The following is a 27,094-nucleotide window of genomic DNA, read 5'->3' as shown; positions in this document are numbered from 1 at the left end:
CTCAAGAGAAAACCTAAATTACTCTCTGAAAAAAAAAACAAGCATCTAAGAAAGCTTCCTGAATAAGTCCTCACATAGTCTTGAACAGTTTTTAATTATAGCCTCAGTTAGGATGATCTAACAATTTTTTCCCTAAAGAGGGATTTATCCTATATTGCCCTTTAATAACTTTTAAAGTATTATTTTCATAGAAATTTGGTTCCATATGCCTACTCTGGACCATGGAGCATAGCCCTCACTTTTTTTGTTTTTTTGAGACGGAGTCTCGCTCTGTCGCCCAGGCTGGAGTGCAGTGGTGCAACCTCGGCTCACTGCAAGCTCCGCCTCCCAGGTTCACACCATTCTCCTGCCTCAGCCTCCCCAGTAGCTGGAACTACAGGCGCCCGCCACCACGCCTGGCTAATTTTTTGTAGTTTTAGTAGAGAGGGGGTTTCACTGTGTTAGCCAGAATGGTCTTGATCTCCTGACCTCGTGATCCACCCGCCTCGGCCTCCCAAAGTGCTGGGACCACAGGCGTGAGCCACCGCGCCCAGCAGCCCTCACTTTTAAAGCCAAAATTCCTTGTACTGTAAATTTGGCAGCATTTATTCAGTCATCATTATAACCATGATTTCCTTATTTCTCATTATTGCAGTTTATTCCTTATTAAAGAAAATTGCAGAGAGAAAAGAAGTAGTCAAAGAGAAAGAACTGGACTTCTAGGGAGTTAAAAGCCCTGTTATTCTTTGCTCATTTGTTATATAGTCTTGTGGTTAGGCCAAGTGAATCAGCTTAGGGCTTATTTGTTTATTTTCCAAAGAGCTCCTCAGCTTTGAGGAGCACGTATGTGTTCCAGTGGATAGTATTCATAATAAGCCAGTGCAGTTTCCCATACTGTGACAGGATTGGGTTCTGATTTATTTAAAAGATAAAAGGGATTAAGTGCAATGTCTTCCTTCTATTCTATCTTCAATGAGTGTTTCTGTTTCCTTAATTTCTTCATATACATTTAGTTGACTGATATATTCCTTGCTTAATGCCCTAAGTCACAAAGGGAAACAAAAGTTTTTTTTTTTAAATTGAGATGAGTGATGATAAAAAGGGTGTCCTTAATGCTTTAAATATTGGGTTCTTTGAAGTCTTTGTAAGTGATTTCAGTTATTGTGTTCCCTTCACTAGATTTAATATCAGAGGAACAACAATAGGTGATAGAATAATGAGGTAATTCAGTATGTTCCTTTGTAATTTTTTTTTTTTATGATGGATTTGCCAGGTCCTCTTTTGCCACAGCTAACCACCTTTCCTATTAACAGTTAATACTTCCTTTGAACTTACTGAACTCTAAGTGCTAAGCATTGTAAAGCAGGTTGCTTTCCACAAACTATATTTAGCTGCATGCACTGCATGGGGATAGAATGAAAAGAAATTTCCTGTGTGCAGACTGATGTTCACTTCAAATATGTCATATGACAAAGTAACTATAATCTGAAATGATGTACTTTAAATATCAGTTACTCTTTTTGGATATTTTGTAGAAGAATGCAATTTATGTTTTTTAAATTTGATTGGAATAACAATTATCAACTTTTTCTTATTCATATATGCTCCTTTTCCTTGAGCTCAATAACTAAAAATGTACTTGAATCTAAATCTGTGTATAGGTTTCTGATTTTTGCGAGAAAGTTGTTTCCTTATAAATAGTTTAGAAATAGTGTCACATATCAAGATGATATATAAGCCTCAAGCACTTCTCTGATTCTGACAATGGGACATATTTTTGAGTAGATCTTTAAAGTGAACCTCAATGACATCAGTCACCTACTCAAAACCTGGTTTGCTGACAAAATCAACCTTGTACTTAACTCTAGAGGCATATATCTGTTATTTACCATCAGTTTCTAAAACAGAGTTGAACATGAAACATATAGCAACAATCAGAAATGTAAAGTTTGTAGAGTTCCTAATGAAAAATACAGAAGTCATGAAATAAGCCAAAAAATATAATAGATGTATGGAAATTTCTGGTTATGGTTCATTGTCAGGAGGATTCTCATCTACAAGTCTCAAATTTGTTTTTGCTTCTCAAACTTGTTTTGTTTTTGTGCTGTTGTTTCTAGCCTGTTTTAACATTAAGGTATATTTGAAGTAACTTTTTCAAATTATTACTAGTTATCACTTTGTTTTATTCTTTTTTTTCCCCAAGATGTAGCCTTGCTCTGTTGCCCAGGTTGTAGTGCAGTGGCGCAATCCCAGCCCACTACAACCTCTGCCTCCAGAGTTAAAGTGATTCTCCCGCCTCAGCCTCCTGAGTATCTGGGATTACAGGTGCCCACCACCAGGCCCAGCTAATTTTTGTATTTTTAGTAGAGACAGGGATGGTCACCATGTTGGCCAGGCTGGTCTCAAACTACTGACATCAAGTGATCTGCCCATGTTGGTCTCCCAGAGTGCTGGGATTACAGGCTTGAGCCACCGCATCTGGCCTAGTTACCACTTTCTGATTAATTATATGACAATAAAATGGAATTTGCTTCAGAGTTTTTTGATATCCTGATTTATACTTTTTATCACAAGTACACAAAGCTGGTTTCTGGTTTTATAATGAAAATTGCAACTATAAAGTACCATGATGCTTTAATTGAGTTTTAGAAAGGCTAAAACACTAAAGTGGAGATTATCATGAACTGATAAACAATGGTAAAGCAGAAAATGTAACAGTTACCTCCCTATAGAGTGAATGAGGTGAGACTCATTCTTCTCTACCTCATTTATTTCTTATGTAGAGATTATCTGGTGGAAACTTCTAATTATAAGGCAGTATTTTCCTGCCAGTGAACACACATTTGTTCTGCTTCTCCTTTTAGCAATTGGAGATGTTCAAAGAATGTAAACTTCTGCTTAAGATAGACAAAATTAGAAAAATAAAATTATCACAGATGTTTATATATTTACTGCCCGTTATGACTAATCTTCATTAGGGACTGTCTTACAATGGGGAATGTGTTCTACTATAATCTGCTAAGATTCTGAATGATGGGTACCATATTTCTTTGAATAGTAAATAAAATGGTAGTCATCCCCTATTCTTCATTCTACTTTTATTACCTCATCACCTCTTACCTGGTGTACTGAGGGAGTTCTCCAACTCCTTCTACTCCTACTTTCAGTAGTTCTCCATTGTTTATGATATAAAGAAGAAACAAACCCAGCTTCCTTGCCTGGTATATAGGGCACTTCATATTATAGCTGCTGCCAAAAATTGGTCATGCTGTCTACATTGCCATACTTGGAGTGTCACTGAATACATTCAGAGGACTATTGGAGTTCTCTGAATACATTATGCTGCTTTAAGTCAGCGTATCTTTACATACTCTGAGCCCTCTAACAGAAAAGACCTCCCATCACTATCACCATCATTTGGGTCACCTCATCTTTCAACATCATCTTAAGCTACTTTTCCTGGCCCATATATTCCCTAATCAAAAATATGGGCCCTTATATACACCTACTGTACTACCTATCACAGTGCATTGTATATTTGTATGTTTTCATATATAAGAATGTAAGCACCTTTAAGGACAGTGTAATACATACATGCATACAGAAATAAAAGTTGGCAAAGACACCTTTTTGTCAAAAACTCTAGCTAACTAAATTTTTATTCATATTTCCCTGCATGATATGGGTTTTTGCTTTCTTTCTCTGCTTCCTAAAACTTGAATGAGAAACCAATGAATTACTGTTTCAGGGGTCCCACAGCCTCCCCACACAGTTGATTGTTTGCTACAAAGACTCAAAAGAATCAAAGGCACTTCAATCATGGCTATGATTTATTATGGCAAGGAAAGATCAGACAGAGTGGAAGAATCCAGGCACAATGTTCCAAAGTTCTCCCTTTCAGAATGTGCACCTCCCTTCCCAATAAAATACAGTAATACTTGTGTAGTTTTTCTGCCCTGGTGAAGCCTGCTTATAACTCAAAATCCAGGGTGTTTACTGGGGTCTGGTCATGTAGGCACCTCTGCCTGTGTGCCTAACCACAGTCACCTGAATTCCAGACCCGGAAGGAAAGTAGGTGTTCACCACAAATCATGTTAATTTTGCAGTTTACACAAGCTGGCCCCACAGGGTTGTGTCCCAGGCAGGCAGAGCAATGTAACATGCCAAAAGTCAAGTTCTCAGACACCAGCCAAGGGTCAGCCTTATAAGCAGACCCTTCTAAAGATAGCAGCATCAGACCTGCTATCCCTTACCTTTGTTTACTAATACATTGTAAGGCAAAGAATCCAGTTTCTTCCCCCACAAAAGAGCAGAAACAGCAAGATACTCTCTAGCAACCCATCTCCCTCACTTATTTCAGATACTTGTAAAGATACGTGTTGAAATGACAGAAATTCTAACATATAGAACTTTTTTGTTGATAAAGCTAGATGACGCTAACATATTAATAGTATCTTAGTTCATTTCCTGTTGCTTATGATAGAAATCTTCTGGGTAATTAATGAAAGAAATGCGTTTTTTACAGTTACGGAGGCTGGGAAGTCCAAGGTTGCAGGGCCACAATGGTACAAGCCTTCTTGCTGGCAAGGACTCTGCAGAGTCCTGAGCTGGCACAGGAAATCACATGATGAGAAGGCTAAGCTCAGGCTTCTCTTCCTCTTCTTATAAAGCCACCAGTCCCCACTGACCTGATAACCTATTAATCTATAAGTGAATTAATTCATTCTTGAGAGCGAAGCCTTCATGATCCAATCACCTTTTAAAGACCCCACCTCTCAATACTGCCACATTGGGGATTAAGTTTCACCACGAGTTTTGGAGGGGACATGCAAACCATAGCACATAGCTTTTACTATAAACCAAGTGTGTGTTTTAAAGCACTTAAAATGTTTATTTTTTAATAACATTTTTCTAGACTCTTATTTATAGGATTCAATTGGACTGCAAACATTTTAAAATTTATAATTTAAATGTAAATTTTAGCTTCACCCTGTCTGAATAATCACAGATTGCATATAAGAAGATTCAAATTAATGAGGTTTTCTTTTCTAAGAACTACTAAGCTAATATAAGAAAAATGTATACATAGTATAAATTAAAAGAACATATGGGTTTGGTTTTTTTTTTTTTGAGACGGAGTCTCACTCTGTCGCCCAGGCTGCAGTGCAGTGGTGTGATCTCGGCTCACTGCAACCTCTGCCTGCTGGGTTCAAGCAGTTCTCCTGCCTCAGCCTCCCAAGTAGCTGGGACTACAGGCACGCACCACCATGCCTGGCTAGTTTTTTGTATTTTTAGTAGAGATGGGGTTTTTAACTTGATATACTGAAGAACAGTGGTGTTCAGAATTATAATGAGCATTTCCAATGAACCATAAAAATACATGGAATTTAATTTATCCTTTTAATATCTTTTTTCTTATTTATGCCTGGGGAATGCATCTTTAACACATACCCACAGCAACTTTGATTCTTATAGAAAAGTTTTATAGCTACTATGAAAGTAGAGACATAGAAATGTAATAATTGTTGCAGAAACTCTTCTATTGAAGGAGACGGTGGTGAGGATAGCTTTCCTATGTTTGTAAGAATGTAGATCTTCAATCTTTGAATTGAAAAAAATCAGGCTCAAGTTTTTAATAATAAATTCACACTCAATTTATTTTTGAATGGAATAATTTAATTACAAAATAAGAAGATGAAGGTCACTGTTGTCCAGAGTGTTCTGATACTCTACAATGTGGTCACAAAATTTGGGAAATACTACATTGTGTATACCTCTTTGTGAGATTCATAAGAACCTGTAGCGTAATAAAGCCTCTGAGAAGACTTACAGCAAGAAACCTCTTTAAGCTTTGTTTAGTATATCGTTTTACACACTTACTTTATCATAAGCCTGTTTCGTGGAATACCTACAAAAATCCCAAGTTTTAGAAATGCTCTGCTTCCGGATTATTCTAACAAATTCTAGACAAGTATTGAGTTCCTTAGAAACCTGGACTAGGAGAAGCTTTTATTTCCCTTTAGTTTTTCACTGTGTGTTTTGCACAGTAAAGAATTTATTTCTACAGATTTATTCAAAATTCACCTGCTATAATTCTAGTCATGTTCTTGTATTCTATCCATAGTACAGTGTCCTTTATATAATAACCTTGTTTGGTAACTGAATTACTTAAGTCATTTCATTCCTGGTCTATCCTCTCCTAATCTTTGATTATGCTGTTTTTTCCACCCTAAAAAGTCTTTGTTCTCTTGTAAGGTATTTTAAATAATACCTATAATATCAGTTAATTTGTGCCATTCTACCTGTGTGTAATGGTGTTTTATGAAAGGGTTTACCATCTTGAAAATGGTATGCAAATTAATTCATATTTTTAGTGCTATTTAATGAATTTCTGCTTATATTTTAGCCTAGTTTTTTACTAAATGTTACTAGTACTTTTAAAACGGGTTTATAGACTGTTTCTGGTTCATGTAACTTCATACTTTAACCTTGGAGTTATCTCCAAGATTGCAGATTTTCTGGAATATGCAATAGTAAAATACAAAGTCAGGAGTCTAGGTTTTACTTTCTTAGATTAGTTTTACATCCTTCAGATTTACTCTTTTTCTCCATTAAATGTTTCTTCCAAATAGAATAATAATTGGTACTTTGAGCTGTTTCATTATTGCTTTGAAATTGCTGGATAATCAATTTTTTACCTATTATTTTGTTACTTCAATAAACCTATTATGTGCTAGATACTCTGATGGGTGCTGGTGATAATGATAACACAAAGCCTACCCTCCTTGAGCTCTCAGTTCAGTGGGATACACAGACACATATACATAGTTACAATACAGTAATTGCATTGAGAGAGCTTTGCAGGGCTTTGAGAGTATTAAGGACCCCTAATCTAACCTGAGGAAGGGGAGAATTGTATTCTTATAATTCTTGGTTTGTGACACACTATCATTGTTAGTTCATACTTGGCTCCTTTTCTTTCTTTCTTTAGACACCCATGAGCCCACCAACCAATCCAAGAACTAAAAAACTCACTGTAACTTAAATCTACCTGTTCACCCTATTTTGTCCATCTGCCTACCACACCAGTGGTAACCAGTGTCCTGAATGTTATGGTTATCATGCTTTGCTTTAAAAAACAAAACATAAACATATAAACATAAATTTTTACCCACTTTTGAACTTTATATAAAAATGATGTCATACTGTATACAAGACTGGGACTCCTTTTTTCCTCAGATATTATCTTACTGTGATTCATCCATGTTACATGTAGCTCTTGCCCAATCATTTTTACTGCTATCTAATAATCCATGTTTGACTAAACCACAGTTTATCCATTTTCCTGTTAATGGACATTTAGGTTGTTTCTAGTTTTTGATATTAACAGTGCTGCTTTGAGCATTCTGAAATATTTCTCCTGATAACAGCTTTTCTTGGGTATATACCCAGGAATGGACCATTTACAAAATAATTTAAAATTGTTTTCCAAAGTGGAAGTGTAAATTAAATATAATATCTAAGAATATTTTTTTAAAATCATGTTTATTCACATCACTGATTCTTGTTGTCACATATCTTGATTTTTCTAATTGATTTGGTAAACAATAATATCTCATGGTCTTGATGTTCATTGCCCAATTTACAAATAAGATTATGCATCTCATGTTTTTCAGCCTGATCTCCTGATCTGGTTTTTTTGTTTGTTTGTTTGTTTGTTTTGAGATGGAGTCTTGCTGTCACCAGGCTGGAGTGCAGTGGCATGATCTCAGTTCACTGCGACCTCTGCCTCCCAGGTTCAAGTGATTCTCCTGCCTCAGCCTCCCAGGTAGCTGAGATTACAGGTGCATGCCACCACACCTGGCTAATTTTTGTATTTTTAGTAGAGATGGGGTTTCACCATGTTAGTCAGGCTGGTCTTGAACTCCTAAACCTCAAGTGATCCACCTGCCTTGGCCTCCCAAAGTGCTGGAATTACAGGCGTGAGCCACTGCACCCGGTCCTGATCTGGTTTTCTACTGGGTTGTTTTAATTGAGTTGTTTTTCTTTTCCTTATTGATTTATAAGAATTCTTAATGCATTTTTGATACTAATCCACTATTGTGTATTAGTGTACAACTATTTTTTCTATTTTATGATTTTTTTCACTGTTTTCAGGCTGTTTTTTGATGAACCATTTTTAATTTTCACATTAAATTTTATCAATCTTTTATGCTTGTCACTTTCTTTTATTTACAAAATCTTTATCTGGAATTTTAAAATTTATCTGAATTTCCTCTTGAAGTTTTACTTTTGACATTTAAGTTACTAATTTATTTGGAACTGATTTTTGTTTATGATGTATATGTGTAACTTTTCCGTGCCCCATTTAGATAGCCAATTTTTCCCCTGTACATTTATGAAATGGTGAATTTTCCCAGTGATCTGCTATCCCACCTATGTCATATTACAAAGATTTATATAAAACAGATTTGTTTCTAGGCTCTTTTGTTTCATCAGACAATTTGTCTGTCTCTCTGTCAGTATCATACTTTTGTAATTATTATAGCTTTGTAGTAAATCTTAACGGCTGCTAAGGCAAGACCCTTCCTTCTCTTTATTCATTTTTAGAAGGATCTTGGCTATTCTTTGTCCTTTGGTTGATTTTATAATCAACTTAAGTTCTACAAATAAGTCATCAGAATATGCTTATAGTTGTAATAAATCTGTAAAATAAATTTGGGTGAAAATTGTTTATCTTTACAATACAAAGTTATGTCTACATTTATTTAGGCCTTTTTTTCTTTTTTCCTTGAGACAGGGTCTTGCTGTTTCCCCTAGGCTGGAGTGCAGTGGCATGATCATGGCTCACTGCAGTTTTGACCTCCTGGGCTCAGGCAATCCTCCCACCTCAGCTTCCTGAGTAGCTGGGACCACAGATGTGTGCCACCACTCCTGGCTTATTTTTGTGATTTTTTTGTGGAGATGGGGTCTCACTATGTTGCCCAGCCTGGTTTCAAACTTCTGAGCTCAAGGGATCCTTCTGTCTTAGCCTCCCAAACTGCTGGGATTATAGGTGTGAACAGCTGCACTCAGCCTCGGCCTTTTACAAAATATCTTTCAGTAACATTTTATTTTTCTGTGAGCAGGTTTTGCATATATTTTTTATAACTTAAAGACACTTTTTGTTGCTGTTATAAATGCATTCCTCTTAAAATTTAGGCTAATTGTCCCCTGCTGATATGTAGAAATGCAGTTAACTTGTATATGATTATGTATCCAGCTACATTCCTTTTCTATTATTTGTATTAATTGGCCCGTAGATTTTTTGAGTTTTGGTTTTTGTTGTTGTTTTAAGAGTTGTTTTGTTACCCAGGCTGGAATACATGGCATGATCTTAGCTCACTGCATTCTGTAACTACTGGGCTCAAGCCATCCTCCCACCTCAGCCTCCCAAATAGCAGGGACTACAGGTGTGTACCACCATGCCCAGCTAATTTTTTTCATCTTTTTTTAGAGATGGGATCTTACTGTGTTGCCCAGGCTGGTCTTGAACTCCTGGGCTCAAGCAGCCCTCCTGCCCCAGACTCCCAAGTAGCTGGGATTACTGGGGTGAGCCACTGTGCCTGGCCTAGAGCATACTTTTTAAATGAACATTTATGCTTTGATACAGTTCTCGTTTACTCATAATTATTACCACCTCATTTACTAATGCAGCCTTAATTTTGTCCATACATCTTGTTTTAAATGATTTGAAGCTGGGCACAGTGACTCATGCCTGTAATTCCAACACTTTGGGAAGCTGAGGTGGGTGGATCACTTGAGGTCAGGAGTCCGAGACCAGCCTGATCAATATGGTGAAACCCCATCTCTACTAAAAATATAAAAATTAGCCAGATGTAGTGGAGGCCTGTAGTCCCAGGTACTTGGGAGGCTGAGGCAGGAGAATTGCTTGAACCTGGGAGGCAGAGGTTGTAGTGAGCTGAGATCCCGCCACTGCACTCCAGCCTAGGTGATAAAATAAATGATTTGGGCTGCCATGTAAATTCTTGTTGCATAATTTTTTTCTCATTTATAGCTCTTATGTCCTTTGGCTTAGCAACACAGTTATTTCCTCTGCTACCTATAACTCTGCTTTCTTAGCAAAAGAGTTTTTTCTTTATTGGTTTCTTGCTAATCACATATTTGTAACTGATTCATTATTCCTTTTTCTTCCATTCAGAAAAATGAGAGATCCAAGCATATGTCTCTTTAGTATGTCTCTTTCGAGAATATTTGACCTCTCTATCCTTCCCATTCTCACCACCCAGTCAGAAAGAGATAGAGTAAACTAAACATGTCAGCTTTTCTGGGAGTTTCTAACTGTATCTGACTTAAAAATGTATGTGGAGATTCCTTTTTCTTTGATAGCATAGAAAAAAGTTTTGAACACATTTTTTAAGTAAGTCTGTATAGCTTAAAGTATACCATTTAGTTTATGAAAAAGTAAACATCTTTTTATTATGAAAGTAGAAGTATATAATTGTTACATAATTATTTTAAAAATTGTTAGTCACAATTTAGTGTCCATCTTTCCAAACGCTTTCTATGCATATATAATTTTATTCTATGAATTAGTCTTTAGCCTGTGTTTTAGATTAAGCAGTATAATGGTGATATCTTTCATGTGGTTGTTTATGGATCATTCATATTCTTTTTAATGGCTGCATAAGTATTTCATTGTATGGATGTGCCATAATTTATTTAACCTATTCTTTCTATATGAACATTTAGATTATTTCCAATCTGTCTCAATTACAGTTGTGCAGTGAAAAAAAGTTTGTGTATTTACATATTTTAAGTTTTTCTATAATATACATTTTTTAAAAGTTAAATTGCTGAGTCACAGCTTATATTACTTAATTTCTCTTCAAAAATATATTTTACTGGAACTTTACACTATGGGTGGGAGTGTAAATTTATACAGCCACTTTGGAAAACTACAAATAGATCTTCAGTTTGAGAGTATCTAGTAAAGCAGAACATTATGCACATACTGAGGTCTAGCAGCTCCTCTTCTAGGTATATATCCAACATAAATATGTACATAGTTCACCAAAAGACATACACAAATGTGGATAGTAGCCTAATATTAGTAATCAAAAATGTTGACAACCCAATGTCCACCAACAGTAGAATGGATAAATATTAATATATTTATACCAAGTAATACTCTGCAGCAAAAAGGATGAATGAACTACAGCCAAGTACAACATGGGTGAATCTTACAAACATAATTTTGAGCTAAAGAAGCTAGACATAAAAAAAAAATGTATTATTCCACTTAATTAAAGTTCACAAGCAGGCAAAATTAATTCATGATATCAGAAGTCAGAATAATGGTTTCCTTTAAAGGGACAGTAATGATAGAAATGGGGCACTTAGGAGACTTCAGGAATTCTGGTTATACTGTTTCCAAATACTGGTGCTGATTATATGGGCCTGTTTTGTTTGCAAAAACTCATTGAGCTTTTTACCTCATGATTTTCAACTTTCCTGTATATGTGTTATATTTAGTAAAAAGTTTATAATATCTTTTTTATGTGTAAAAACCACTTTCAAACTCCTCTCAGTAATGCCTGTTTTCCTGAACTCTTACCATTCTGGTATACATAAAAGTCTTTTCAATCTAATAAACATAAAAAGATCAGTTTTTTGTTTTTATCCTGTTATTAGTGAGACAGCATCTTTTATATATTTGTTAACTGTTACGAGATCTGTTTTTCTTACTGATTTGTAACCTTTTTAAAGATTATGGATGTTTGGTTTATTATATGTCAAAATATAATATTTTAAATAAATTCAAACTGACAAAATTATTAAGTAATATGTGTTAGGAGAGGAGAAGTTTTATTTTAATAGTTAAATCAGTTTTTAAGAGTCCTTTGTTCTTCAATCCCAGTTCTGTCACCAAATCATTTCTTAAGAGAGTAAAATCTGCTTCATTAGTTCCAAATTCGTAATATGGAGTCCATAAAGAAGATGCTGTTTGAAGGCCCTTGTTTTATTGCTTATATATTAATACTCTTTTTTTTTTTTTTTTTTTTTTGGAGACAGAGTCTTGCTCTGTCGCCCAGGCTGGAGTGCAGTGGCACGATCTCGGCTCACTGCAAGCTCCACCTCCCAGGTTCATGCCATTCTCCTGCCTCAGCCTCCCGAGTAGCTGGGACTACAGGCGCCCGCTGTCAAACCTGGCTGATTTTTTGTATTTTTAGTAGGGATGGGGTTTCATTATTCTTTTTACCTAAAGTAGTCTGTTTTTGGAACATCTTTAAACAACATTTTAAGTAAAATATCAAAATAGAAGTCTATCCACTGCTATTATATATTACCTTTAGTTTCTTTTCATTTATCTTTATGTATTTTCTTAATATGGAGAAGAGGGAAAAGAACATTGGATAAAATTTGTTATATTTGTAGTAAAATTGCACATGAATTTTGTCTGTATTATGTTTTTATAAAATAGCCCTTTAAAAACCAGTTTGCTGCATGCTATTGCCTTTACTTTTCATCCAGTACCAAATTTCTAAGTGATCTCTTAACTAAAATACTTTGTTGTAGTAACTCAACTAGTCTGACGTCTCACTGTTGTGTCTGCGTTTTTATGCTTTTGGTTGGGGGTGCCTTATTGAGATAGTGTGTTTATGTATTTCCTAGACTTACTATATTTTCATAAGTTGCTCATTATTCTTTGTGAATATTTTTATTTATTTTTGTTTTTTAATATGTAATTCATAGACGCTCTGCTGTTGCCCGTATTCAGGAGTTCTTCAGACGGAGAAAAGAAAGGAAAGAAATGGAAGAATTGGATACTTTGAACATTAGAAGGCCACTAGTAAAAATGGTTTATAAAGGCCATCGCAACTCCAGGACAATGGTACCAAATGTTCATGGCATTTTTTGGTGAAATTGCAGTTTCATACTCTGAATGTTTTTCCATAATGATTTATCTTCATATATTGCCAATGGGATTTCAGTATTACATTATTAAATCTTCAGTTATCTCTTTATCCAACATGGTTCTTTTAGTCCTATAATATATTGTGAAAGACCATTATTTTTTACAAGAAAACTCAAAAAATGCAGATTAAAAAAATTTTTAGTTTATACAAGTAATCATTGCTTTTTTTTTTTCTCTCTCTCTCTCTCTCTCACATTTGCTATCTACCTGAAAAGTTTCTGGTGGATTTTTTTTTTTTTTAAGCTTGTATTAGCATTCTTTGTTAGTTTTGGAGAGAAGGATTTGGATCTATAAAATCTAAGTTGATTGCAAAATATAGTCAGGCCACTTTATACCTATTTTTAAGATTGACAAGTGAAAATTTGTTTTAGTGACTTACCAGATGAAATAAGAATAGACCAGAAAGATCTCTAAGATCTTTTGTAGTTTTTACGATCTACAAGTTTCTACACCCAGTGTAATATTAATTACTTAATAAGAAAAGTTTTTGAGATGACTAGTGTAACTGTTACTCTGATCCCTTCATAACTAGAAAGTGGTGTTCTCCTCATATTCATTGCATCATCAGAAGGTATCTACAGAATCAGTTTTAATCCATATTACTGCCATATTACCCTTGCTGATGAATTTGTAGCTTGCTTTCTTTAGGATCTAGGTTAAAAAATTAACATTTGGGGTGGGGAAGTAATTAGCTCTTTCTATAAATATCATTGCTAGTAACAATTTACTCATTTTTAAAAGGTTACTCATTATTAATAGAAGTAACCAATTTATATTTCTTGCATTTTATTGCCTAAAAGTTAGCATGAAAATAATTAGAGGAAGGAGTGAGAAAAGAGAAGATAAGTAAATTTAACAGTAGCTCAGATAACAATAAAATTGTCTCCCCTCTTTTGTGAGAGCACCAAAAATGGCAAAGTAGCAGCTGCAGTTAAAATTTTTTAAAATCCTTGTTTGAAATACAAAGATTTTTGATGTTTCATTCATGTGCATTCATTTAAAAACGTCATTATAACTATTCCAGTATATCATATGCCTTTGATTCTGCTTCATAAAATTAAGTATGTTTATATCTTTCTCAATTGTGTTAGCTTATAATAGCTAATGAAAAAATTGGTGCTTTCTATTCTTTGGGTCTAAAGCAAAATACAAAAGATGATTTCTTTTTTCTGTGAATTATTTCATTGTCTTATAAAGCTAAATTGGTACAATTTTTGGAAAGTTCAGCAACATATATATAAATTACCATTATACTGTCCAAAACCCAGAAATCCTATTCATTCATTTAGCAGTTAATAATTAAGCACCTATTGTATCCCAAGTACCATTTCAGGTGCTGTAAATATAGTATTGAACAATACTATTCAATAGTATTCAATAGAAGTAAGTCCCTCTTCTTACAGGGGATTTTCTATTACTTACTGCCATCTTACCCTTGCTGATGAATGCCTATCATAATTTAAAGAAGCTAGAAGACAGATTTTTGTCAATTTTTTTTTATAGAGAGGGGATCTCACTATATTGTCCAGGCTGGTCTCAAACTCCTCAGCTCAGGCAGTCCTCCTGCCTTGGCCTCCCAAAGTGCTGGGATTATAGATGTGAGCCACTGCGCCCAGCATCAATTTTTAATTTTACTATTTTCTAAGCCAGTTTTTTTAAAAATGTAAGAATTAAAAAAAAAAGAAAAAAATGTAAGAATAGCATAAATCTTTGTTTTAATAACTTTAATTTGAATTTTTAAATAATTTTTTTTAACCCTTAGATAAAAGAAGCCAATTTCTGGGGTGCTAACTTTGTAATGAGTGGTTCTGACTGTGGCCACATTTTCATCTGGGATCGGCACACTGCTGAGCATTTGATGCTTCTGGAAGCTGATAATCATGTGGTAAACTGCCTGCAGCCACATCCGTTTGACCCAAGTAAGATATCTTTTCTAGGACGAGGGCTAGAAATTATTTGTATGACTCATCAGTCATACAAAATTATTTTTTTTTAGTTGTTAATATTATAAGAATAATCCAAACTATCTGACTAGGCACCACTAGAGTCAATTGCAGCTGAACTTGAGCTTCAAACACACCTATAATCTGCTTTTTGCACAAAGTAAAAGGAAATAGGTTAAAAAGTTTATTCTCCCAATATTTCTTCTAAGTTTTACAAGCTGTAAGAGGTTTAGTGTGACTGAACTTTTTATTGCATATCCAAATTGAACATCCAGTCATTTTTAGTCTTCACATATCTGAATTAATTTATCAGAACAAAAGAGCATTGCTCTTGTCTGTTTTTTGAAATTGCTCACATATCTCAGACAATGAATAAGTGACTTCAACAATGAATCTGAGTGACTTCAACATGGTCTTAAAATTATGTTCTAGGATAACATTTAGCAAATTGTCAAAATAATATTTTCAATTAACAGTTAAATATATAGTGTACAATTGCTGTTCAAGCTCAGTTTTGCTATATATACATATATGCATAATATAAGCATATCCTGAATTAATGGCATGTTTCTAGGCTTCATATTAATATGTAAATTTTATTTCTAGTTTTAGCCTCATCTGGCATAGATTATGACATAAAGATCTGGTCACCATTAGAAGAGTCAAGGATTTTTAACCGAAAACTTGCTGATGAAGTAAGATTTTTATTGTACTTACTGTAGACCATATTTCAATTTGTTCCTAAAATGCTTCCCTAAGAAAAAAGTTATTAGTTGCTAACATGAAACAAGCTAATGCAGTTAAAGAGGTCAAATTTTAAGAAAAAGAAAAATTAAGATAAAAGTATGTCTATAATACTAGGGAGGTAAAATCAAAATAGTAGCTTACTAATTATAATATTCATCATCGGTAACACCAGATTAGGTGTATAGTAGTTTAAGAAAAACAGGTTTAAGTATTCATGTTATTACAATAAAGAATCACACACAAAAAAATCTGTCCTTTTAAGAAAATAATTTTATTATAACTGTTTCTCCAAAAGCCTAGCAATTTTTCCATTTTTAGTACAGCTATTTTTCCATTTTGAATTTTTCTTAAAAAGGAAATGGAACTTTGTTTTTCAGGATTAGTATATAGCAGAACAAATGAGTGAAGAATCTTTTCCTTTATTATTATATTTTAAGATTTTTTTAAGCCTGTTAAAACAGTATTTTCAACCTGAGTTCTTTGGAGCTCTGGATTTCTTCTGGGATGGGAGAGGGAAGGTGGATAATAGGAAGGCATTACTCTGGGCCTTTCCTCCCCAACTTCAACCAGGGTTTTTATTTGTGGGTTCTCATATACTATTTCCTATGAAAATGAGAATCCATTGCTAAAAATGTTAGTAAGTTGGAAAACCACTACTCTAGACTAACACTGACTGTTCGTAGCACAATTCCCATGTATACTTTCACTCATTGAATAGGCATTTATAAAACACTTGATGTATTGTATACATAATGCTGGGTGTAAAAAAGATAAAGCCCTACCCTCAGAGTTTAGTGGGAAAGACAATGTAAACAGCTAGAACATACCATAGTGGGGTCTGTGTCAGTCAATAGTATACACATAGTGTTTCGAAAGCCAACAGAGAGGAATAGCTGTGTTTGTAAATGGGGTAGATAGGATGGAGAGGTCTTCACAGAAGAAATAAGAATTGGACAGAAGTCTGAGAATAGTTCACCAGGCAGACAGGGAGCAAAGCAGCATTTAAGACAGAAGGATCAGCATGTGCCAAAGCATGAGAGGGTAAATGAACCATCAGTGTGCCTGAAACCCTAGAGTACATGCACAAAAGTAGCTTAATCAAACTAAATGGGTAGGTGAGGGTAAGATTGTGAAGGGCCCTGTGGGGCACCCTGATGAGTTGGGAATTTATTATTTCAGTATTGGGGAAACTGTTGATCAGAGTAGCATCTTTCTCTTCCTCTCATACTCTTTCTTTCATCCTTTTTTTCCTTTGCCATGGTTTTTGCTTTTCCACTTTTTTCCTTTGCTCATGGTTACATATTGCATCTCTGGGTGTTCACGAATATTCAGGTAATCCTATTCTTGGTACTTAAGGCTCAGTTCCTTCTTAACCCTTGCCCAAAAATCTATTTTTCAAGACTACTCTGCCTCAGTCAAGGTAACATCTTCTCAAGGGATTCAAGTGGCCCATGGATAATAATTTAACTGTATTTCATCACTAAAGTTATCAGTTCTCCTATAGGGAAAACAAGGAGCCAACAAAGTAAATGGCTCTGAGAAACAAATTGCAAGTAAAAGCTAAATTAAATTCTTAAATGTTTTAAGTAGCGTCAAAGTTTGACCTTTGTTTTTCTGCCATTTGAAAGAGTTGTGTTCTCTGACCTTCCTCCTTTAAATACAAGTTACAGTGATTATTTGGCATTGAATAGACTTAAGGCAGAAATACAGACATCAGATGCATAAAGAATGAAGTAATTCCTCCTGGTACTGGCTGATTGTTTACTGTTTGCCTGATATTCAAGGAAAAAATATAGTTACTCTATGATCTTTGATATGATTTTTAACTTGCCTTGTAGGTTATAACTCGAAATGAACTCATGCTGGAAGAAACTAGAAACACCATTACAGTTCCAGCCTCTTTCATGTTGAGGATGTTGGCTTCACTGAATCATATCCGAGCTGGTAGGAACTTTAAGTATACTACTAAAACCATTTTTATATTTGAAAATATATTATTATTTAAGATCTGCTTTAAAGGGGTTTATATATATTTTTTAATATCACAAAATGAGGGTAGCTTAACTTCTAAACTAGGATTTCTGTGAATGCTTGATCTTAGCACAGGAACTTAGTTCCTCGTGAACTACATTTGTCGTAAAACGGTCAAAATGAAAAGACCAGAGTCACGTAAAAACTCTTATCAGCTGCTGTTTTCTTAGAGTACAGGACCGTACTATTAACCTTAAGATATATTATAGTGCATATTCTTTAATGGTAGGTTTGTTGAAAACCAAACAGAAATAAATGTGACATGCTAAGAAATGAAACATACCTCAGTTTGCTTTTTGAATATTTTTTTGTTTTAGATCAACTGTGAGGTGCAGTGCCACAGATACATAAAAATGCATATATTACAACTAATGTTCAAGAAGGAATTGAATAATTTATAACAAAAGAAAAGGTCTAGTATCTGTTATAAGCAGAATATATTTATCAAACAAAAGAGTTTTATCACTCTTCACTGATTTTATAAATGTCTCTATACGTTTGGTATTAGCTATCATTTAATAATAATAGCTACCATTTATAAAGTAACTATAATGTATCAGGCTTATACTAATTATTTCACAGCTTTATCCTCATTTACCTCCAATCCTTTACAAAGTAGGTTATTTGTAATAACTTAGCCCAAGTCACACAACTGATAAATATTAAAGCCAGAATTTGAAATTAGCTTCCAAGCCCTTGCTCCCCTTTGACCTATAAATTTCACTTACAGGAATATATTCAAATCATTCATATGACATGCAAACCTCTGGATGATCTAATCTCAAACTATTCTAGCTGATTTACAGCATTCTTTTCTTCTGTGACTACTCCATCCACACTGGCCCTCTTTGATTTTTGGGGATACACCAAACTCTTTCCCACCTCAGGGTTTTTATAATCGTGCTGTCCCCTCCCATCTTCACTCTGTTGAGATAACTTCTTACTGTAAGAACTGCATAAGCAGTGAATTAAATATCACTTCCTCAGAGAGAGTGGGGAATGGAGACAAGTATTCCACAGAAAGTAGACAGCGTATAGCGTTTTTCTAAGCCCTAGAGGAGAGAGTGTAGCACATCTGAAAAATTGAAAGAAGACCCATATGTTTGTAATTAAAATAATTAGAAAATAATCCTCAAATGTAAATATTAACTTTTACCAGGAAAGAGGGAAAACTTCAAATGGTGAAAACAACAACAAAAAATAAACCTGGAATGTAAATAAAAAATGTTAGTAGACCAACAAAATGTTTTTGTAATACTTCTTTGGGTTCCTGTATTATTAAATTGTAATAACACTGTAACTTTTTAAAAATATATTTTGTTCAGTAACAGCAAGTAACCCTTAAAATTCATCCATTTGAATTTCACATTTGAGGAAGCAGCATTTTAAAACAAGAAAAACATTTACTGGTAATGACACCTAAAATGTGCTTACTCTTATCTAGTGGATGGCTCTTCCTCAGTAGTTTTCCTGCAGAAAATTCTCTTTCCAGTTGCACAAAAATCTATTTGTGCTAACATAGCAATGGTTGGTTAGTTAATAGCCACTACCATCCCTCTTTGGTTTTAGAATTAGATAAGATGTTTTATAATATAAAAATTCTCTGTTTCATTTATTTTTGCCAGCAATCAAAAAGACAATTTCTAGTTGGTTTAGTCAGCTTATCTTTTTGCTTCTCTTACACAAAATACTAGATAGAATAAAGTGCCCAAGAGTTAACATTTCTGCTGCCCTTATCTTTAAGATATCTAGTTATTTGATGGGTCAGTTAGTCAACCCCTCTTTTCCTCTCCTATCCAGTGTCCTGTAGTCCAAGTACAATAATGTGTGCATATTCAGGAGAGTTAAAAATGGACTTGGATCAAATAAGCACATGGTAGCCACAAAGTACCTCTCGGCTCATCCATTACTCCAGAAGGCTTCCTAGGAAGTCCAGGGAATAGATACAAGACAGTTTCTTTCTGTTGGAGCTGTGATTTTTAATGAAGGAGCCTCTTAAAATCATCTGTACGGGTTTTACAAACTACAAATACTTACCTAGGTCTCACCTGCTAAAGATTCTGGTTCATTTTAGCTGGATAGAGATTAAGCTTCTACATTTTTAAAAAGCAACCAAAATTAATCTCATGAATAATGCACCAAAGACTGCTAGTCTAGTGGCCACTTGAGATGGAAAGGCAGTTCTGACATTCCTGGAAGCTTTGAGAGGCTTTGGAAAGATGGTAATGGTTTGCATGGATCATTCTAGACTCCTCTAGAATGTCTTAGAATCACTTTACTGCCCTGCTTAAAATTCTCCTTTGCCCACACATGTTCTTAGGGTAGAGTCCAAATGTGTTAACATGTCTTATAAAACCCTGCAGTATCTCTTGACATTCTTCCCATTATACCTCTGGATCTTGGCACAGATAGTTATCATTTCTCTGTCATGGGTTTGCAAAGCCTGTCATCCTATTGAGATCACAATCACTTATTAAATTGTTCACAGATTGACTCCCTCAGTAAGTGATACTAACTTTACTCCAGAATAGACCTAATATTTATATACCCTTGATCTCCCTGCTTCTACTTCTCTTGTCCTCATACAGTCTGATTTTCACACAGCAGCCAGAGGGATCCTTTCAAAACAGGTCAGTTAATTTTTTTGTTAATAGCCAGATATGGTTTCTATTGTAACCACTCAACTCTGCCATTGTAATGCAAAAACAGCCATAGATCATATGTAAATGAACAGGTATGGCTCTGTTATAATAAAACTTAATTTATAAAAACAGAGCCAGGTACAGTGGCTCACACCTGTAATCTCAGCACTTTGAGAGGGTGAGGCAGGTGAATCACCTGAGGTCAGGAATTCAAGACCAGCCTGGCCAACATGGCAAAACCCCATCTCTATAAAAATAAAAAATTAAAAAAATTAAAAATACAAAAATACAAAAATTAGCTGGGCGTGGTGGTGCACACCTGTAATCCCAACTAGTTGGGAGGCTGAGGCAGGAGAGTCACTTGAACTTGGGAGGTAGAGGTTGCAGTGAGCCAAAATTGCGCCACTACACTCCAGCCTGCGTGACAGATCGAGACTCTGTCCAAACAAAACCAAAATCAGTCAGTGGGCTGTATTTGCCCATGGGCTATAGTCTGCTACCACCTTTTTAAAACACAAATTAGATACTACCCCCTCTTAAAATTCTCAGGGACTCCCTATTGCTCTTAAAGTAAAACCCAGACTTCTTACTCTGGCCTTCAAGGTCCTACATGACATACATTCTGCCAACCTCTGACTTGCGCTCAGTCCACCTTTTTTTCTAGCTCACTACATTTTAGCCATACTGGCCTCTCTTCCTCAAACTTGTCAAGCTTAGTAGCACATTTAGGACCTTTTCACTTGTTCCTCTGCCCAACTTTGCCCCCAGGACTTCACATACAATTGAGGTCTTACCTCCAATATCACCTCCTTAGAAAAGTCTTCCCTGGTAGCGCGGTGGCTCACGCCTGTAATCCCAGCACTTTGGGAGGCCGAGGCGGGTAGATCACGAGGTCAGGAGATTGAGACCAGCCTGGCTAACATGGTGAAACCCCGTCTGTACTAAAAATACAAAAATTAGCTGGGTGTGGTGGCGCATGCCTGTAGTCCCAGCTACTTGGGAGGCTGAGGCAGGAGAATCGCCTGAACCCAGGAGTTGGAGGTTGTAGTGAGCCGAGATCACACCACTGCACTCCAGCCTGGTGACAGAGGGAGAATCAGTCTGGAAAAAAAAAAGAAAAAAAAAAAGAAAAGTCTTCCCTGCTCACCCAATCTAAAGTTGTTTTCTGTGTCTTCTCATATCTTCCCTCTCACTTAGTCATTCATGTTCATTGCCTTATTTTCCTCAAGTACTTACCACTCTTAAGCTTTAATTTCTTTATTTATTGTCTTATTACAGATTAGAGGAGGAAAATACAGGTGGTACCTTGTTTGTTGTCTATCTTTCTCCTTAGAAAGTAAGCTTATAAAGAGCAGAGACCCAGTTTGTCTTAATTTGCAGCTGGGTCTTTAGGCTCCTAAAACAGTGCCTACCACATAGTAGTTGCTTAACAAATACTGAGTATTCTGGTAAATAAGTACACATCTAGTATCAAATCTCTAGCTAACAATGAGTTTGTATTATTTCTTTTAAAGAAAGTAAATAAATTCTTTGTAAAGATTAGCCTGGAAAATAAAACAACAGTGTTTTTTGTGGAACACAGGCTTCCATTGGGAAATTTTTTTCTTATCTACATTCCCTCCCTCTGCAGCAAACTCAGTATCTCTTCATATCATATCTTCCCCAGCCAAAAATAATTTCCTGAAGAAATACTCTAACAGAATAAAAGGAACCTTTCTACAAATGTAATCCTTATTTACAAAAGCAATTTGACATTGCTACTTTTGAAAAACAGTATACATAGACATCCTGGCTAACATGGAGAAACCCCATCTCTACTAAAAATAAAAAAAATCAGCTGGGTGTGGTGGCACGCACCAGTAGTCCCAGCTACTCGGGAGGGCGAGACAGGAGAATCGCTTGAACTCGGGAGGTGGAGGTTGCAGTGAGCCAGGATCACGCCACTGCACTCCAGCCTGGGCGACAGAGCAAGACTTGGTCTCAAAAAAAAAAAAGAAAAAAAAAGAAAAAGAAAAACAGTATACATAGAAGTGATTCTTATTTCCAGTTTTTATTTAAAAGAACACACTGTTCTTCAGACCTCCTTGTCTATAATTGCCAACCAGAGATTTGTGTAAGTGTTAACTGCTTTGCAGCCTTACTACTTCAGTAGCATTTCCTGAACAGAAGATTTAATTAATTCTGAGAAGTTGGGCTTACATTCTGGAAGAGGTGACTATGCATCAGTTAAATGAATTGGATTTGAGGAGAGAACAACTATTCTGCTTTCCTCGTTTCAGAAGCCACTGTCACTTATTCTGTGACCTATCGTAAAAGACTCTTGGCCCTCATTTGTCTCTTTATTGTGTGCCTCTGAGTGTAAAAGTCTAACCTCTACTGCAAACTCCCTGATTTAAAGGCTGTGACATTTTTTTCTTAACTCTCTATTATCCCATCTTCTTTATAATGTGACAACCAAAAGAAATTTGAGTAAGAAGCCTGCCAACTTTGAGGTAGGCCATTACTGCTTCATCATGCTCTAACATGACAGGATAGGTTTCTTGAATATATTCAGTCATACTCAGGATTCCCATTCCTGAGCCCTACGTAAGTAGAATAGCAACTTCATGTTTTGTTCTCTTTTGAAAGTATCACACAATAAATACAATGTAATTTTTTTTATACTAATATCCCTTATGTAGCCTTTTATTGGTCAGAAATTCTTCCACTGTTTAAATTCCTTACTGATCTATAAAGGTCTATTCAAATCTTATTTTGTTCATTTATTTTATAAGTATGTATTGAATACTTATTTGTTGTATTCAATACATATTTATAAAATAAATGAAAATAAGATTTGAATAGACCTTTATAGATTAGTAAGAAATTGAATACTTATTTGTATTCAATACCTATTTGTATAATTAAGGTTACAAAGGTTACACATACATTATCTTACTGGTTTGACACTGGATTAGAGTTGGCATAGAGGAGATTTAATCTAATTCACTTGGACAATTAAACAATTAAAAGGGACATATAGTCCCTTCAGTGTACTGTTCTTGGTGCTGTTGACCTAGGATCCAGTGGGAGCAGTTAATCCTGTGTAGATAATAAATAAAATCTCAGGATTCAGTCTTCTCTTGCTGTTGACAATGGGACTGAACTGTTTTCCTTATGCTTAACCTTAATATTTTCCATGTTACTATGTGGAAATGTTTCTGGGGCAGAAACATCCTAGTTCCATCTCAGTGGTGGTAGTGATTTTATGCTGTCGCCTTCTTCACAATACCCTCATGTAATGTATCTTACCTTCATAAAACTTATATTCATTTATTCAGTAAACCTTCATTGAACATCCTATACTAGGCTCTGAGGATATAAAGATAAAAAGAAGTAACTCCTGCCCTCCAGGAACTCACAGTCTGGTCTGCAGGAAGACATGCAAACAACTATTACTGTAATTAGGATCATCATTATGAAGTTCATACAAGATATTCTAGAATGTGGAGGAGGGAGTTCGTAATTCTGCAGATAGCCTGTTTGGAAATGTCCAGGAAAAGTTTCACAAAGGGGATAATAGTTGTACTGAGATGAGTAAACCTTTATAGCTAAAGAATTGGGCAAAAGTATCTGAAGCAGAGGAATAGCAAGTGTAAATCCTGAAAACTTGAGAGAGCATACTGTACTCACCAGTTTGTAATTTTATATTCACTTGAGTATTTAACCTAAATAAGCTCCTTGAGACCAGAAGCTTACATCTGTTTTGGTCACCATTGTATTCTCAGGTTTTATCGCAATGCCTGGAACATAGTATTTAATTTAAAAAAATCTTTTTACAAACAGAATTACACAAATCCTCAACAATGGTCCACATATTTTCTCTCACACAGCTGCCTCCTCACTCCCCTTTGCAGCACCTGATGTACCTCCTTAGAAACCTAGACTCCAAAGAACACAGTTTGACAACCACTGCAGTAGAACATAATATACCAAGATTTTAGGAGTGGGTTTCTTTTTTCATTTTTACATGTTTTAGAATAACATGCATAATCAAAGCTAATAATACTGTGTTTTCTTTACTCTTTTATTTGCCTCTAAAAAACATCCACACATAGTGGTGAACTGATTTTTAATGTGTTTTAAATAAAAGGCATTGAAAAATATTAATAATTGTAATTACTAAAAGTATTTCTCTTTGCAATTCTCTTATCTGTGTTTCCAGACCGGTTGGAGGGTGACAGATCAGAAGGCTCTGGTCAAGAGAATGAAAATGAGGATGAGGAATAATAAACTCTTTTTGGCAAGCACTTAAATGTTCTGAAATTTGTATAAGACATTTATTATATTTTTTTCTTTACAGAGCTTTAGTGCAATTTTAAGGTTATGGTTTTTGGAGTTTTTCCCTTTTTTTGGGATAACCTAACATTGGTTTGGAATGATTGTGTGCATGAATTTGGGAGATTGTATAAAACAAAACTAGCAGAATGTTTTTAAAACTTTTTGCCGTGTATGAGGAGTGCTAGAAAATGCAAAGTGCAATATTTTCCCTAACCTTCACATGTGGGAGCTTGGATCAATGTTGAAGAATAATTTTCATCATAGTGAAAATGTTGGTTCAAATAAATTTCTACACTTGCCATTTGCATGATTGTTGCTTTCTAATTAAAGAAACTGGTTGTTTTAAGATACCCTGAATTTGACTTTTTATTTAATGCCTTGCTACTTTGACCCACAGTTTTCCAATCTCTCCTGTAGCATACAATGACTATTTTTCTATATTTTCTAGATTTAACAACCTTTTCCTTTTTTCCTTGTGTGGGATAGAATCACATAGAAGGACTTCCTTCATTGCTGTTTCCAAGGTACAGCTGACCCTTGAGCAACCCAGGGGTTAGTGGCACCAGCCCCCCTCACAGTTGGAGATTCATGTGTAACTGTTGACTTCCCAAAAACTTGACCATTAACAGCCTGTTGATCGCAAGCTTTAACTGATAGCATGGTCAATTAACACATATTTTGTATATTGTATGTATTATATACTATACTCTTACAAGAAAGTAAGCTACAGAAAAGAAAGTGTTATTAAGAAAATCATAAGGAAGAAAATATATTTACTGTTCACTAGGTGGAAATGGATCATCATAAAGGCCTTCATGTTGAGAAGGTTGAGGAAGAGGGAGGCGTTGGTCTTGCTGTCTCAGGGATGGCAGAGGAAATCCACATATAGGTGGATCTATGTAGTTCAAACCTGTGTTGTTCAAGGGCCGACTATACTTTATTTTTACCCCCAGTCGTTATCTCTCCTGATTAATGGAACCTCATTACACAAATAAAGGAGTTAGTCTTCAAGCAGAAATGACTGAGAGCATCATGGGTAGCTCACATAGTAGCATAAACTAGCCCTGAAGGAAATGGCTTCTGGCCTCTCACTCCAAATTTAAATTTCACTGCAAGTTATTAACCGTCCAGTCTAATTTCTGCTCTTCCTTAACTCTAGTATCCACCTCCATTCAAGTCATCTACACCCAGACCTACATATCCTATAGGTTATGACCCAAAACTGCTCCTGCAGACCTAAGCCTTTCAGTCATCCTCCCTCGCTTCTACTAAATTTTCATTCTGCTGGTATCTTCCCCTCAGTCTGTTCACGTGCTCACGTCTGTTCAGTCCATTCACAAAATAAATCTTAACACCAAATTATTCTCTATATACTTTCTGATTTCTCTCCTCCTCTTGTCATCCATATGAGCACAGTACATGTCCATGGCTTCTCTTTGCTAATTTCTTGATATACAAAGCCACCTCCGGAATCCAGACCTGCCAGGTGGGAGTGAGGCAGTTAGTTCACTTCTTCATAATATCTTGGAGGCAAAATCGCAAGCATGGCAGAGTGTTGGGTTTAGTGGTCCGCGATTTCAAAGGCACGCTCACTGTTGCACACACCCTCACACACACGCTTGGCCTTTGCTATTGTAGGTTTCTAGGACGGCACATCATTTCTCCCTTTTAGTGGGAAAAGTCTTTGAGCTTCCATTCAGTGGGCTCTTAGGAGCTGTCTCACTTGTGAAGGACAGAAATAAACCCAGCAACTTCTCTATGACCTATAGTCCAGCCAGAAACTATCTTCACTATACCTCCTTGCCAGCCAGCAGCTGGAGAAGACATTGAATTACATGCTGGACTGATTATTGAACCCATCTTGAAACAGCCATTCAGTGCTGCCAAAATTATAACACTGACACAAGAAAGAAAATGTTGGAGTTGTCAAGGTCAGAGCTATGGATCATACGACAGCTTATCCATCACCATCAGCACCAGCCTTGAGCTCTAGCTTTTGCTCACACTCTGGAAGTGGATATCATACCATTGGTGACTATACATGGTGGCTGAAAGAGGCCAGTGCCAATGCAAATGTGATGGCTTGCCATGGTCATCTCAAACCCAGGCCCCTGTCTGTTGATGCTTTTAGTGTTTGTGCTGTTAACAGCTGCCCTTTTTTGTTGAGAGTAGTCAATCTCTTATAGTTTAATTAGCAGATAGTTGAAATGTTCCTATTATTTTCAGGAATCTAAATATCTTGGAGAGAAAGTACAAAGTCAGATACTGAGAGTCAGATATAATATCACCTGGCTGAGCCACGACTGGTCTCACAGACCAGTCAGTAGTCAAGCAGAGCATCCCTCTTCCATATGGAGAACAAGGATCTCCTCCACAGCCAGAGACATCTGCTGCTGAGAAGGTTAGCTTTTTGTGTAGAGGAAAAATAACTGCAGTAGGTTATTACTCAGTAA

The 27,094-nt window shown here is 35.7% G+C and overlaps 1 protein-coding gene across 14 annotated transcripts in view; it reads left to right on the top strand.

The window, feature by feature from the left end:
• The window catches only part of DCAF6 (DDB1 and CUL4 associated factor 6), a 137,898-nt gene extending 112,907 nt beyond the window's left edge, over window positions 1-24,991 (top strand). For 5 of the 14 annotated variants that reach the window (XM_054442531.2, XM_054442524.2, XM_054442513.2 and 2 more), the window contains 5 exons: window positions 12,736-12,874; window positions 14,721-14,877; window positions 15,508-15,596; window positions 17,487-17,592; window positions 24,526-24,991. In XM_054442531.2, coding sequence (XP_054298506.1) covers window positions 12,736-12,874; window positions 14,721-14,877; window positions 15,508-15,596; window positions 17,487-17,592; window positions 24,526-24,590 — 556 coding nt within the window. In that variant the 3' untranslated portion in view covers window positions 24,591-24,991. Of the gene's footprint in view, window positions 1-12,735; window positions 12,875-14,720; window positions 14,878-15,507; window positions 15,597-17,486 lie in introns of all 14 variants that reach the window. The other 9 variants (XM_063649222.1, XM_063649194.1, XM_063649186.1 and 6 more) reach the window with 2 other exon arrangements.
• Window positions 24,992-27,094: the final 2,103 nt, after the last annotated feature.

This window comes from Pongo pygmaeus, chromosome 1 (genome assembly GCF_028885625.2).
Source record: "Pongo pygmaeus isolate AG05252 chromosome 1, NHGRI_mPonPyg2-v2.0_pri, whole genome shotgun sequence".
NCBI lineage: Eukaryota > Metazoa > Chordata > Mammalia > Primates > Hominidae > Pongo > Pongo pygmaeus.
The sequence above is the reverse complement of the archived record's forward strand: the minus strand, read 5'-3'. Positions and strand labels throughout refer to the sequence as shown.